Here is a 14,786-nt window from a genome sequence, read left to right on the forward strand (position 1 = left end):
TTCTTAGTGGGGGTATATTAAGTTGTTGCTTAATACCTGTATTTCGTTGTTGAAAAAAATAGGTGAGCCGAGATGTCTGATGTAGTGAACTTCAGATTTTGCTATGGTCCTGGTACTGTCCAAACAACTGAGATGGGAGCAGATCTGAGTGAATTTACTCATATAGATGTGCCAATGAGCACACCTCAAACATGGTCTGTCAGTCAGTTGAAAGAATGGATTGCGGCAAGTTTAGGTCTTGATACTGAAACACACACCGTCGGTGTTCATGCATTGTGGACACAGTCAAGTTCAATAATTTACTTTTATTTGACACTACTAGGAAAAGGCCTATTAATGGCGCACCAGTTTTGCCTAATAATGGTGCACCACCGGTGCGCCATTAGTATCACGTCACTAGAATTTTTTACTAATGGCGCACCGCTGGTGCGCCATTAGTATCTGGTATGGTTATGGCGCACCAGACAGTGCGCCATTAGTTTTGCCCGCGGTGCGCGACTAGTGTCTGCTATACTAATGGCGCACCACATGGTAGTGCGCCATTAGTAACAATTTTTTTAATTTTTTTTCTTAATCTCATGTCACTATTTCACCTATGAGATATCCAACACATATATATACAACAAGCATCCATATAACAATCATAGCCAACACACAAGTTCCATCATATATACATACATAGCCAACACACAAGTTCCATCATATATACATACATAGCCAACACATAGTTTCATCGTTACATATTACAAAAGTTTCATATTGTTCATCCAACACCGTTATCCATCAATTCACAAAAGTTTAACACTGATACAAAATAAAAACACAAATGGAAAAGAAGCACTCCATCCATGCAAGCTTCCGTGAATTAAATCAAATCTGCAAAATGATAAACAAGAAGTTAGAAGAAGAAAAAGAAGAAGACTAGAAGAATACTAGAAGAAGAAGAACACTAGAAGAAGAAATAAGAAGAATTTTGGAAAAGAAGAAGAATAAGAAGAAGACTATAAGCTTGTTATGTAAACTTGATCATTTTGTGCTAACATAAATTATTTTGGAGCTAACCTATAGGAAACTAAGCATATAAGCTCTAAGTTAGTATATTAGAGCCAACTTAGGTAAAATGAAGCTAACCTATGTCATTTTGGAAAAGAAGAAGAATAAGAAAAAGACTATAAGCTTATTATGTAAACTTGATCATTTTGTGCTAACATAGGTTATTTTGGAGCTAACCTATAGGAAACTAAACATATAAGCTCTAAGTTAGCATATTAGAGCCAACTTAGGTAAAATAAAGCTAACCTATAAGAAACTAAGCATATTAGAGATAACATAGGTAACTAAGTATGTATATATATATATATATATATCATTTTGGAGATCTGACATACCTGACAAAGTTCAGTTCTCATGCATTGTTCTTCTCCTTCTCCTTCCTCAGCCTGATGCGCCAAGAGCGGCGAGGCGGTGGAGGTAGTGGGATGTAGTCTTCTACCTCAATTGGCGTGGTCATGTCGCCCAGCTGTGGGATCGCCGGCGCCACCACCGGTGCGTGGTCATTGTCAGGCACCACCACCATCGCGAGGCCACCTTCAGGCACGACCATCGCTAGGTCATCCTCAGCCACCTCCATCTCTTGCCCATGGTCAGCCACCATCATCTCTTGCCCATGGTCAGCCACCACCATCTCTTGCCCTTGGTCAGCCACCACCAGCGTTAGGTCATCCTCAGCCTGATGCCCATCGTCATCCTGCAGCTCCTCATTCCCACTCTGCTCCTCTTCTCCCGCACTCCAGTCCGGATCATCCTTCTTGTTGTCTATGCTGCTGCCATAATCGCTGCTGCTTTCGCTACAGCCAGAATCGCTGCTGCTTTCGCTACAGCCATAGTCGCTGCTGCTTTGGCTGTAGCCAGTGTTGCTGCTGCTGCTCCCATTACCTGTCCAAATGCAACAATGACCGTTAACAATCGATGTGAGACAAAGCCAAATGTAGAGGAATAAGAAGAGGCAGAACGCACCGGCATCATCATCGTCAGCGTAGCGCATGCGACACATAGTCGCGTTGAACACCTTCACGATGAGCATGGTGGCATCGTCGTCGTACCTGAAGAGAAGGAAGTACCCCAGCCGCAGGTCGTAGGCACGGTAGAACTTCTCCCACCCACGAGACAAGTACATGTGGCCCTCCTTGATCACCAACTCCACATCCCACTGCCTGCGAAGCCCGCTGCCGGCCTGTCGCAGCTTCACATTATTTAGCGGATCTTCACCCATCAGCATGTTCATAAAACTGTCAGGCAGCCTCTGCAGGTTGGGACAATGAGTGATGTAGCAAACAACAGATATCATAATGAGATGGGTGAAGGGGAGATCTCTCGTTTTATATACCTGCGTCATGGATGATACTGAAGTCCCAAGTATGATAGTGAAGAACTCGGAAGCATCCAACTCGTACTGCGGTGTCGCAGAGCGGCGGTGGCTGCTTCCCGCCATCTCTGATAAGCAGCAGAAGAGACCAATTAGTACCCTTACAACAGATCATAAAACATGCATGATAACAGGCATTAGTCGCAAGTATCCCATATGTCTTATTTTTAGCAAAGTCATGCTAAAATTCACGGAAAATTTCAGCATGACCTTTGCTGAAAATAGGACATATGGAGTACCCGAATTTGCCGGAACGGAAGTTAATCAACATTCCGGCAAACTCAAGGGCCTCTCGGGGTACCTGCAAAATCATTATCCCCGCGTAATGAAGTCGCCAATGGGTCATTTCAGAAGATCACAAGTAGCATCATCACAAGTACAACATCATCACAAATACAGCAGCAGGGATATTTTTATGATACAAGAAGAAAGCAGCCACAACTACAGTAAAAACAAGCAACTACACACACAGGAGTTGTAAAATATCCCTGCTATTCTTTTTTACATAAACATGTAATTAGTCAAGACAACTTCTCTCATATTTTTAAACTTTCATTTATTTTAATCTACGGTAGAGACATGACATCATCACCCTCCAGAAAAAACCAACAAATATGGCATCAGAAACATATGTGCCACCTGTCAGAAAATATAGAAAAGAAAGCACATAGTTATAAAGATTAGTATTCGAGACTTTGTAGCGAGCTCTGGTTTCTCTTAATGGCAATTTGGGTGAACCTTTCCATGCAAAAAAATTAAACTGTTATACAGATTTTGGACCCCATCATATGCTAAGCAGGTGTGATGGTTCATGCTTAATATGAAGCAAGCAGTAGATGAGGTGCAAACAAACATTTTTTAAAACAAATTATGGTGGGATATTTCAAGACATTGCGGTTCGAGTGCTTCAGAATGGCTGTGAGATGAGAACTACAGACAATCAGATCCTCTTGACTATAGTACAGCATAAACTGAAGGATAAAAAGGGTGTTTGGATTCAGTTAACTGAATATGCTACTCTAGTTCCTGGAGTTGGTTACTTAATTCTGTCTATTCCCATTGGTCTGGCTGACCTTTGGGTAATAGCTACTTATACTTGTTGTTACAGGTTACTGCTGTTATATATACTTACAGCAGCACTGCTAATGATACTAGCCCAAGTGCTTGTGGGTGTGGTGTCCTATTTGCAGAAAAATACCATGTGTAAGTGGAGTGCAGTGTTCTGCAGAAGTAGATGTTTAGTTGGGTGCTACCCTGTCTATTTCTTCTATGCTATCCTTATACTCTGCTTAAGAATAGATGCTACTTGTCTTGGCTATATTCTGCTTTCTTGTCTATTTTTCCATCCCTCTCTCTTCTATTAAACTAATAAGAACAGATGTTGCGTGATCCTATTGCCTATGATGCTGGTCTGAGGCCTCTCTGGGTTCTAAAGTTATTTTTGTGGCTCCAAGAACTCCTACAAATCCTGTGATGCATGACACAACCTTTCCGTGTGAATTTTTCTGTAACTGTATCTAACTGTACATAATAGAAAAATTTACTTGAGAATCAACAACAATTTACAAGCCATGGCCATGGTCTCCACTCCCAAACCCTAACCCTATTTACAAGCCATTTTCTGTAACTGTACCTAACTGTCACCTGCGTGGTGGTGCCCTGCACAGCGGTCGTTGAGCTCGCGCGGTGTGGTGAGCTTGCCGGAGATGGACGGGCCCTGCACAGCGGTCGAGACTCAGAGCAGAGGTTGAGGGCAAGAGGAAGAAGAAGAAGAAGGAAGTGGAGGGGAGGGGCTCACCTGCAGTCGAGGGAGTACATGGCGCCGGCCTGGCTAAGCTGAGGTAGGGCAGAGCAGCGCACGGACGGCGGCGTCGCGTGGCCTGGCTGAGCTGGCGGTCGTCGTCTCCTCCTCCTCGTCCTCCTCCTGGTCCTCCTCCTCCGGCTTGGGGCGCGGGGGCGCGAGGGCGGCGGCGCGGGGGAGCTACAGTGGTGGGGGGCGTGGGGGCGGCAGCGCGGGGGAGCTACAGTGGTGGGGGGCGCGGGGGCGTGGGGGCGGCGGCGGGGGGGAGCTGCAGTGGTGGGGGGCGTGGGGGCGGGGCGGCGGCGGCAGGGGACGGAGGGGGCGTGCAGGCGCGGCGGCGGCGTACGGTTGGGGCGGAGGGGGCAAATTAGGTCGAGTGGGGAGGAAGGGAGGGAGGGGAATAGGTGGAGTGGGGGGGGGAGCTTACTAATGGCGCACCCAGCAGCGGTGCACCATTAGAATGTTTTTTATTACAGTTCAAGCCCTCAGGTTATATTCCTCCTAACCCAATCTACATCAGAACCCGCCCACTAGCCTGACTGGTCAGCATGCAGCACACACACTGGAGGTCCTGGGTTCGATTCCCAGGCTCCCCAATTTTTATTTTTATGCATTTAAAATGCTGTTTGATATTTATTTGTGTTTAAATATGTTCAAACTTGTTTAAATCATAACAGTAATATTTTTTTATAAAAACAGTAATAATTTTTTTAAAAAATATGTTCAAATTTGTTATTTGAAAATATTTATGAATATGAAAAAGGTGGAGTGGAGGGTGCGGTGGGTCATCGGCGACGGTGGAGCGGGGGAGGGTGCGGGCCGGGGGTCGGCGGTGGCGGCCGGTGGAGCGGGGAAGGGTGCGGTTGATCGTCAGCGGCGATGGAGCGGGGAGGGTGCGGTTGATCGTCGGCAGCGAGGGGGACGTCGATGTCCCATGAACACGGTTTTCGAAGACCCGGGATCTCTATCTAGCTGGTAATACGTTGTGTCATCCATGCACCTTACGCATCCAGAAAATCCGTGGACTACTTGCCCCGCGAGATAACCGTAACCGAGATAGTCGTGTAGTAGTGCATTTAAAATGCCGTTTGATATTTATTTGTGTTTAAATATGTTCAAACTTGTTTAAATCATAACAGTAATATTTTTTTATAAAAACAGTAATAATTTTTTTAAAAAATATGTTCAAATTTGTTATTTGAAAATATTTATGAATATGAAAAAGGTGGAGTGGAGGGTGCGGTGGGTCATTGGCGATGATGGAGTGGGGGAGGGTGTGGGCCGGGGGTCGGCGGCGGCGGCCGGTGGAGCGGGGGAGGGTGCGGTTGATCGTCGGCGGCGGTGGAGTGGGGGAGGGTGCGGTTGATCGTCGGCGGCGAGGGGGACGTCGATGTCCCATGAACACGGTTTTCGAAGACCCGGGATCTCTATCTAGCTGGCGATACGTTGTGTTATCCGTGCACCTTACGCATCCAGAAAATCCGTAGACTACCTGCCCCGCGAGATAACCGTAACCAAGATAGTCGTGTAGTAGTGAAATATATATATATATACTAATGGCGCACCGCGTAGTAGTGCGCCATTAGTTGTTTTGCAAAAAAAAAGAATAAAAAAAATTCAGTACTGGCGCACTCCTTGTCCGGTGCGCCATTACTAGTTAGAACTAGTAATGGTGCACTTCGGTCGGATGCGCCATTAGTATGTATGTAAAAATGAAAAAAAATATCACTAGTGGCGCACCTTTTGTCCGGTGCGCCATTAGTGTCTTTCACACTAATGGCGCATCACCAACATGTGCGCCATTAGTATATAGTAGTGGCGCACTACTTCCCTGGTGCGCCATTAGTGTCAATCCTATCTATAGCCCTTTTCCTAGTAGTGTGAGGCCGATAGAGCGAGACTCCGAATGGGTGCTGCGGTTACAAGGTTGTGAACGAAGGGGATGCAATCCTGTTGCTTTAGTTCTTCCCGTCGTGAAGGAGGTCACTGCACATGAAGGCGAGGGTGGCTACGATCCTGATCATAGCAGTGTAGGGAGGCAGTTATCTATGTCAAATGCTGGAGATGATGGTTATGAACAAGGACAAAGCAGTCAGGTAGAAGGAGGAAATGCTTATGGTTATGAACCGGGGCAGAGTAGTCAGGTAGAAGGAGGAAATGCCGATGGTGATTACAATGGCGAGGTGGACGCTGACGAGGTAGATGGGCACATGCAGGACCGGATGGAAGAAGAAGACACCGATGTTGAAAGGGGTCATGCCGATGATTCCGACGAGTTAGATGAAGAAGAAAATGCAGAGGAGGTCCTGAATCCTGCATCGTGGAATCATGACTTCTCATCTGCAATGACCGTGAATGATGGACATGATTCAGCCTGGCAATATCACCAGAACAATATTGCGACGAGTGCTATGTATCCGAACAAGCAAGCCCTGAAAGATGCAATAATTAACTGGGCAATGTCCACGCAAAGGGTTTTCACAGCTCAGGTGTCCAGTCAGAAATTCCTGACAATGGTATGCAAGAACGCAGATTGTCCCGCCAGGGTGCACGGTTTTCTCCCTAAGTATGGCACAAGATGGGTGATAAGTGACTTAGTTAATCACAGTTGTCTTATTCCTTGCATCCCTCAGGATCATGCCAACCTTTCATCGATGCTTATTGCTCGGTTGTTTTACGATGAGATAGTGCAGGGCAAAGCTATGGAAGTGAAGGCAGTCCAGACAAAAGTCTTCGCCAGGTTCAAGTACATAATTTCTTATGGCAAGGCTTGGAGGGCTAAGCATGCGGCGCTTGAGAGGAGATTTGGTTCTTATTTTGATGCATATGACTCTGTTGTCCAGCTCCTCCACACCCTGCAGCAGCGGAATCCAGGCACCTATATCGATATCCAAGACATGTTCATGCCAGAGTTCCCAACTGTGAGGGTGTTGCATCGTCTCTTCTTCTCTTTCGGTGTATGCATCGAAGCTTTCAGGCATTGCCGACCGGTGATATGTGTTGACGGTACTTTTCTCACAGGCAAGTACAAGGGTCAGATCCTGACAACCATAGGTCAAGACGGCCAAAATCAAGTCGTCCCACTCGCATTTGCTTTTGTGGAGAGTGAGAACATTGAAAGTTGGACATGGTTCTTCAGGCAGTTGAAAATATCAGTTGTGAAGGAGAAGCCCAATGTGTGCATCCTTCATGATAGGCATGCAGGTATACTCAGTGCGATAAGGACACTGACAAACCCAGGCCCTGAGGAACAAGTTCCATGGCAGGACTTGCAGAGCCGTTGGTGCATGCGCCATCTGGGGGCTAATTTCTTCTCGCAGTTTAGAAATAAGAACCTGATGAATCTGTTCAAAAAACTCTACAAGCAGAACCAGCTATGGAAGTACAATTTGATACACGACAGACTTAATGTGTGCATGCAGAGACACGTGAGGGACAGGAAAGCTGCAAGAGATGCAGCGGCGAGGGCACATGTTGAAGCAGTAGCTGCACAGTTGGCAACAGGAACATCGGCCGTGGAGGAGGAGCCTGTTGGGCTATGTGACCTGCCAAGCTTTGACCCACCTGGTACTAGGAGAAGGCTTGGGAGGTTGATTAAAACCTTCAAACAGTGGATAGAGCATGAGCCTCTAGAGAGGTGGTCTTTGCTACATGACACACATGGAGCACGATACGGTGTCATGACAACAAACCTCGCAGAAACATACAACTTTGTCCTCAGAGGAAACCGGGCATTGCCACTTACAGCCATGTTTGAGGGTATTTTCTATGGCACCGTCAAGTATTTCAGAGATAGATGTCAAAAAGCAGAGCAACATATCTTCAACAACCCGAATACATGGTACTGTGAAAGAGTCATGAAGTACATGGATAACAAGCTAGATCACACACTGTAGTCGCCATCGGTAATCAAGAAAGAAGGTTTGAGGTCCGCTTAGCCAACAACAAATTCGGATGTGCAAATGAGTTGAGGACGCATGAGGTGAAAATTGGCAATGAAGCCTGGCCAACGTGTGAGTGCACATGCAACAAACCGAAATTGCTTCACCTACCTTGCTCACATGTACTTGCTCCTTGTGGGCAGCTTGGAATGGACGCAATATTGTTTGTGTCTCCATTTTTTCTGAAAGAGTCTGTCCTCAATACCTGGACAGGTGAGCTGATGGGTTTTCGATCAATGGGTAATTTCAACAGCGTCAACCCTGCTGAAAGGCGTTACATTCCAAACCCAGAGCATATGCGTACAAGTAGAGGCAGACGGCATTGTCGGCGCATCCGGAATGATATGGATGAATCTGAAGCAGGAGGTCCGACTAGGCAATGCATTCTGTGCAATGAATTTGGCCATAGGGACACTAATTGTCCCACTTTTGTCGCTAGGCGTGGATGAGGCAACCAGGGAAGAAGAGGAGGAAGAGGCAGTAGAGGAGTAAGGGCGAGAGGAAGAAGCTAAGCTAGCAGTAGTATGTTCTGAATTTGTATTAAGTGTGGCACTATGTTCTGAATTTGTATTAAGTGTGGCACTATGTTCTGAATTTGTATTAAGTGTGGCACTATGTTCTGAATTTGTATTAAGTGTGGCACTATGTTCTGAATTTGTATTAAGTGTGGCACTATGTTCTGAATTTTTATTAAGTGTGGCACTATGTTCTGAATTTGTATTAAGTGCAGCACTATGTTCTGAATTTGTATTAAGTGTGGCACTATGTTCTGAATTTTTATTAAGTGTGGCACTATGTTCTGAATTTTTTTATGTGCAGGAATGTCGGGAATGTGGTTGCTGAATGGGAACATTGATTGGGGTCATCGTGGTGCGATATGGTATGAGCGCAAGCTTGAGCCTCTGGTCACTCGCACTCCTAAAAAAAACTGGATGATACACCCAGGATGGCTTCAGCGGTACATGTTTTATTAATTTGCACACTGACATGCATATTAATGGGAGACACTAACTGAAATGTTCTCTGATGAAGGTTGAAATGGGCCGGCCTTTTACCTTTCGCGCGTCTGGTTGAGTCTATCCCGGGTGAGAAACGCATCGCCATCGACGGGTCCTTGCTGAGCTGCTTAGTGGACCGTTGGAGGCCAGAGACCCACACGTTTCACTTCTGATGGGGAGAGATGGCTCCTACTCTGGAGGATGTGTCACTTTTGCTCGGACTACCGTTGGCAGGTCATGCCATAGGACCGTTGGACGCACTGGCTGGTTGGGAGCGAGCCCTTACACAACGTTTTCATGGTGTTTTTCCGGATGCTCCGGATCCGGTATGGGAGCATCACGGACCTAAGTATGAGTGGTTGCTCAATTTCCGGGTAATTTCCCCAACCTCTTATCTTCAAGTTATCGTGCATATGGTTTTACAGAAAATAACTGCGGCTAACTAATACTTTCTCTTTGCTTAATGCAGATCCAAAACTTCCGGGCGCCGTTGACTGCGGAACAGATCACTCGGAGCCTGGAGGCCTACTTAATGTGGCTTTTCGGCAAGGTGATGTTCACAGAGAACCATGTCACCACTATTAACGCGCTCTACATCCCTATGGCACTCGAGATAGCGAGCGCTCAGACGGCGGATCAGATCAGACAGAGGAGTTGGGGTTCGGCGGTCTTAGCGGCTACATACCGAGGTATGTGCAACGGTTGCCAACTTACATCGAGAAAGCCAACCCTTCTTGGATGCCATCTATTCCTACAGCTATGGTCGTGGGAGAGATTCTCTCTAGGGCGACTAGATGTACGTGTTCGTGAGCCTATAGACGCCATGTTTGATGCTGACAACATCGACATGCCTACTTTCGGTCTGTGTTGGACACGTCGCGAGGTATGCACCATGTTATAGTTTAATGTAACTTTTTTCTGCACAAGAGATAGTTCGATGCTAGCGGCTACTAACTTTTGTTTTCTGCAGAGACGCTTTGCTAGTGATCAGACCAGGAAGGCATACACAGCATTGAACGAGCAGTTCGATGCGTACACCGGGGTCATCTGGCAGCCCTACACGGAAGCAGCCATACAAGCGAGATACCCTGGTGGTCTGTCTGTGCTATGCACAAGGGACCGAGATTACTGGATGACAAAATCAAAAATCATCTTCAATGTCTTCGTCGAGGAGATGGCACAACAGAGGGTTATGAGGCAATTTGGTCTTCTGCAGTTGGAGCTGCCTCCCCCTATAGAGAACCCAGTGCCAGCACACATCCACAGGTATTAACTAATTTTTCAATGTTGCATTATCTTTCATAGTACTCCATTCGAAGCTTTAGGTAATTGTTGAACACACACCACAATTTTAGGACGACAAGGAAGGGCATGACCAGGACAACTGCTGACTGGCTAGTTAGACTAGAGCCGTATGTTATAGAATGGGAGACAGCAAACACACATCTATGGCACGAGAATCACAATTTTGATCTAGATGAATTCAATCTCTATTTGCGATGCTACATGACCGGAACACGATTACGCATCGTTGAGCACTCCCACCCAGAGGAGATACCGGATCCTACTCCGTCGGATATGTACCCGAGCTATGACACTTCGGGGTCTAGGCAGTACGCGGTAAGATATATTTTCTTTAAGTAATGTTGTCACATACTTTGACGTGCAAGAGACATACATTATTAATCGTCATGGAAATTTGCAGGCTACCTTGACACACGAACTCTACCAGGACGTGACCACCTTTGGACGATCACTGTCGTCTGGACCTCTTCTTCAGCACCGTCTAGTGCTACAGCCCTTCTTGGAACGAATTCAGAACAAGATACAAACTGTGTACGAGGCTATCACGTGCACACGGAGAACCGACGTTGTTCAGCACCAGCAGTAGCAGCCGCGTCACTCCATGCACCGACATCAACCACGTCCACGTCTAGCACATCAGCCGACAACCAGGCCACCCCGTCCTGACCAACCTGGCAATTCAACATGGCAGCAACCACATCAATATGGTCCCACGTCGAGCTTCGTGTTTTCTCCACAGCCACAGCAACACGGTCCCTCGTCGAGCTTCGTGTTTTCTCCACAGCCACAGCAGCACGGTCCCTCGTCGAGCTTCGTGTTTGAGCCAGAGCAGCCGTCACAACCAGCAGGTAAGTGTCTTCATTTTTATTGTTTTCAATATTAATTGAGGCGACCTCATTCTTCATGACTAAATGTTCCATCGTGCAGGAGCCTACGGATATCATGCGTCTATGTCAGCATCACATGATACGTGGGGGAGTGATCAACATCCCGAGGAGAACATACATGCTCAGATGTCGCAGCACACCCAGTGGATGAACATGTATTCGACTCCTCCACCAGGCCCCACACAGGATACACAGCATGACCAGGGAGAGTCTGAAATTCCTCCTCGTAACATTAGGCCACCTAACAGGTTGGGATGGTCGCCGCTTCCAGATCCGCCTCCTCGCCAGGCCAGACATCGTCACTGACGCTTCCATCTATCAGTAGAGACATGACCATCTACTTATGTATGAGACTTATGTCTATTCTATGTATGAGACAAATGACTATGTACTTATGTATGAGACATCTGCCTACTCTATTTTAGTACTCTGTTATCCGAACTACAACATCATATTTAGATAGAACATAATGCTCGTACAACAAGACAGTATAAACAACTAGATAGAACTACATCTAAATTAACGGTACATACGACTAAACTTACAACATACATCATAAAAACTACATTAAGTCATCATCGTCATCCTCCGTCGATGCAGAACTCTTGCCCTTCGAGGATGCAGAACTCTTACCCTTGGACGATGCGGAACTCTTGCCCTTCGAGGATGCAGTACTCTTGCCCTTGGACGATGCAAAACTCTTGCTCTTTGACGATGCAGAACCCGGAAGCGGCGGCATGAAGATATCATCTTCGTCCTCGCTCTCCTTAATCCATAAAAATGGATGCTTTTCTGCAGTCCTTCTGAAAGTTTCACTCTCTGGCTTCACTACCTTCTTCCACCTTGCATGCAACCTAAGAAGTTCTATACGTACCTCCTCATAGGTCCTTTCAGGCCACCCAGACATATGTAATTCATGAGCCAACTCATTCATTATGGTGTCACTACCGGTGAGTTCGTCCCATGGAACTATCCTATTGTCCATCCTGAAATCGGTAGCTAGCCTCAGAAGAGTCCTACTCATCTCAAGGTGAAAACTACGATCGAAAGGATAATGGGACATCTCAACTACACTACACTGGAATGCTTATCCTCCTCTGTCTGAAGGGGGTTTTATAGGTAGGGATGAGAAAATGGCGGGAAAGAATGACTACGGTATGGCGGGAAACGATTGGCGGGAAACGGGTGGCGGGAACGAGTTGGCGCGAACATATGGCGGGAAACGGGTGGCGGGAAAGAGTTGGCGTGAACATATGGCGGGAAAGAGTTGGCGCGAACATATGGCGGGAAAATATTACGGGCAAAGGGTTGCACGAAATACGTCATAGTTTATAAAGAAAATCGAGGGAGCGTTCGGGAAAAAAATGGTGGCATGCACCGGTCGGCCCACAGCAGGCCAATTAGTCCCTGTCGGCCCGCAACTGGCCGATTAGTCGCTGTCGGCCCACAACAGGCCAATTAGGCTCTGTCAGCCCACTACTGGCCGACTGGACCTGAACTGGTGGCCGATAGGCCAATCGGCCAGCAGCTAGCCGATAGGGTCTCAGTCGGCCTGCTGTGGGCCGACTAGGTCCACTCGGCCGGCTGCGGGCCGACGGTGTATTATTTTCAAAAATTATTTTTTGAGCGTAATATTTGTGCAAATTAATAAAAAATGTATTATTTAAAAAAATAGCAACATCACACATATCTAGGTTAAATAGATGGTGTGGCATGCAATAAATGAAGAAAGAGATGAAAATGGTAACATAGCTACTCCCTCTTTCCATCTATATAGGGCCTAATGCTTTTTTTAAGACCGCCTTTGACTATTGACAAGATTAATAGTACATGACATGCACAATGTGAAAATTATATCATTGAAAGCTCCCTTCACACACGAATTTAACGGTGTGCTTTGTGTAAGTTGCATGTCATATATTATTACTCTAATATTTGGTCAAAGTTAGCCTCGAAAAACGTCCCTATATAGATGGAAGGAGGGAATAGTTACTACTAGTATGAGTGACATCACACATATCAAGACAAGATTTGTCTATAGCCTAATAAATGAAATGCTCCATGTTACCACACATATGTTACTAAGAGGTAGTAACATAGACTAGTAATATGTGCATATTACTAGTCTATGTTACTACCCATTGTGGCTAGTGTAAGGCTGCTGTCAATGCATCTGTGCTTATATGAGGTGCTAAGCACATTAAATAGCTTAGCAACTATACTCCCCAATGCATAGGTGCTTAATTTATGGTAGCTAAGCTTGCTTCATTTAATGATTTAGCAACTAAAGCTCTTCATGTATTGGTGGGCTTCCTTCATTTAAATACTTTGCTTAGGTTCACGCACTTAGCATTGTTTCTTCCTGGAGTCATCACACCCATCTCTCTCCTCTTAAATAACTTGCCACATCAGTGTTTTTGCCTACATGGAAGGCTTAGTACCTGTACAAGATGAAGCATTGGGAGGGGCCTAATTGCGCTTCACGGCATCTTAAATTCACAATAGTAGAGACCTAAAATCCGCAGGCATCATCTTAAATTCACAATAGTAGAGACCTAAAATTCGCAGTTAGCCTAACCGAATGCAGCAGCCGAGCAATTTGGTAGCATGAATTATCAAGTCAATTGTTGTTTGCAAGTTTATGAATTGTAATTTAGTTACAACATATGACTAGCTATGGGACAGGCCTGTTAGTGAATAATTGATTTGGTTTTCAAAAGAAAAAGATATGGTTCAGAATTGAGATGGTTTTTAAAATAACTGAGTAGTGTGTGTACTGAAATATACAAGTCAACATTTGAAAAAATGGTCTTCTTTAGTTTGGCCTGCCCAACCATTTATCTGTAGCTTCGCCATTGCACAACTGTATATTCAAAACTATACATAAACTTATTGTGTCCATTAAATCTTAGTAATCATCCATAAGCTGACGTAGGTTCACTAGAAATTCTCAAAGAAAGTATAACATCTGGTCTTTTTTTAGGTGAACTACGGCGGACATTAGCCTGCCTGAACCATTTCGTTTAATGAAATTTATAATGGCAGTACAAACGCACACATCACCACTTGAAAAGGGAATGAAGAAAAACAATAACCCCAACTATCCGGGTCAACCACTACAAGCACACCCATCATGAAACTAAAAGATGTCACACACGTTTGCACTGCCGGAGCGATCGAAATGATTGGTTAGCCGAGCCTCACCATGACATCCAACCATTGATTTGGTAGACCTTCATAATCATTTACAGTTATTTAATATTTATAGTTGTACCTAACTTTATCATAGTCATCATTAGATTTCATAAATACATAAGCAGTCATCATCGTCAGATCTTCATAATTATAAACATACCACAACCACTAAATCCTCGTACCAATACTAAACAGATTATATGGCTGTTGAATTGTCATAAGTTTATATATGTG

General features: G+C 45.4%; 1 protein-coding gene and 1 pseudogene across 1 annotated transcript; both read left to right on the top strand.

The window, feature by feature from the left end:
* Positions 1 to 8,616, top strand: LOC147974755 (uncharacterized; annotated as a pseudogene).
* Positions 8,617 to 9,347: 731 nt separating this feature from the next.
* LOC147974756 (serine/threonine-protein phosphatase 7 long form homolog) lies at positions 9,348 to 10,438 on the top strand. Its single transcript, XM_087519547.1, has 3 exons — positions 9,348 to 9,539; positions 9,635 to 10,048; positions 10,136 to 10,438. Exons 1-3 carry the CDS (start codon positions 9,348 to 9,350, stop codon positions 10,436 to 10,438), a joined length of 909 nt encoding a protein of 302 aa, XP_087375673.1.
* The last annotated feature ends 4,348 nt before the right edge of the window (positions 10,439 to 14,786 follow it).

Source organism: Triticum urartu, chromosome 4A (assembly GCF_056163025.1).
Source record: "Triticum urartu cultivar PI428250 chromosome 4A, HENAU_Tu73, whole genome shotgun sequence".
NCBI lineage: Eukaryota > Viridiplantae > Streptophyta > Magnoliopsida > Poales > Poaceae > Triticum > Triticum urartu.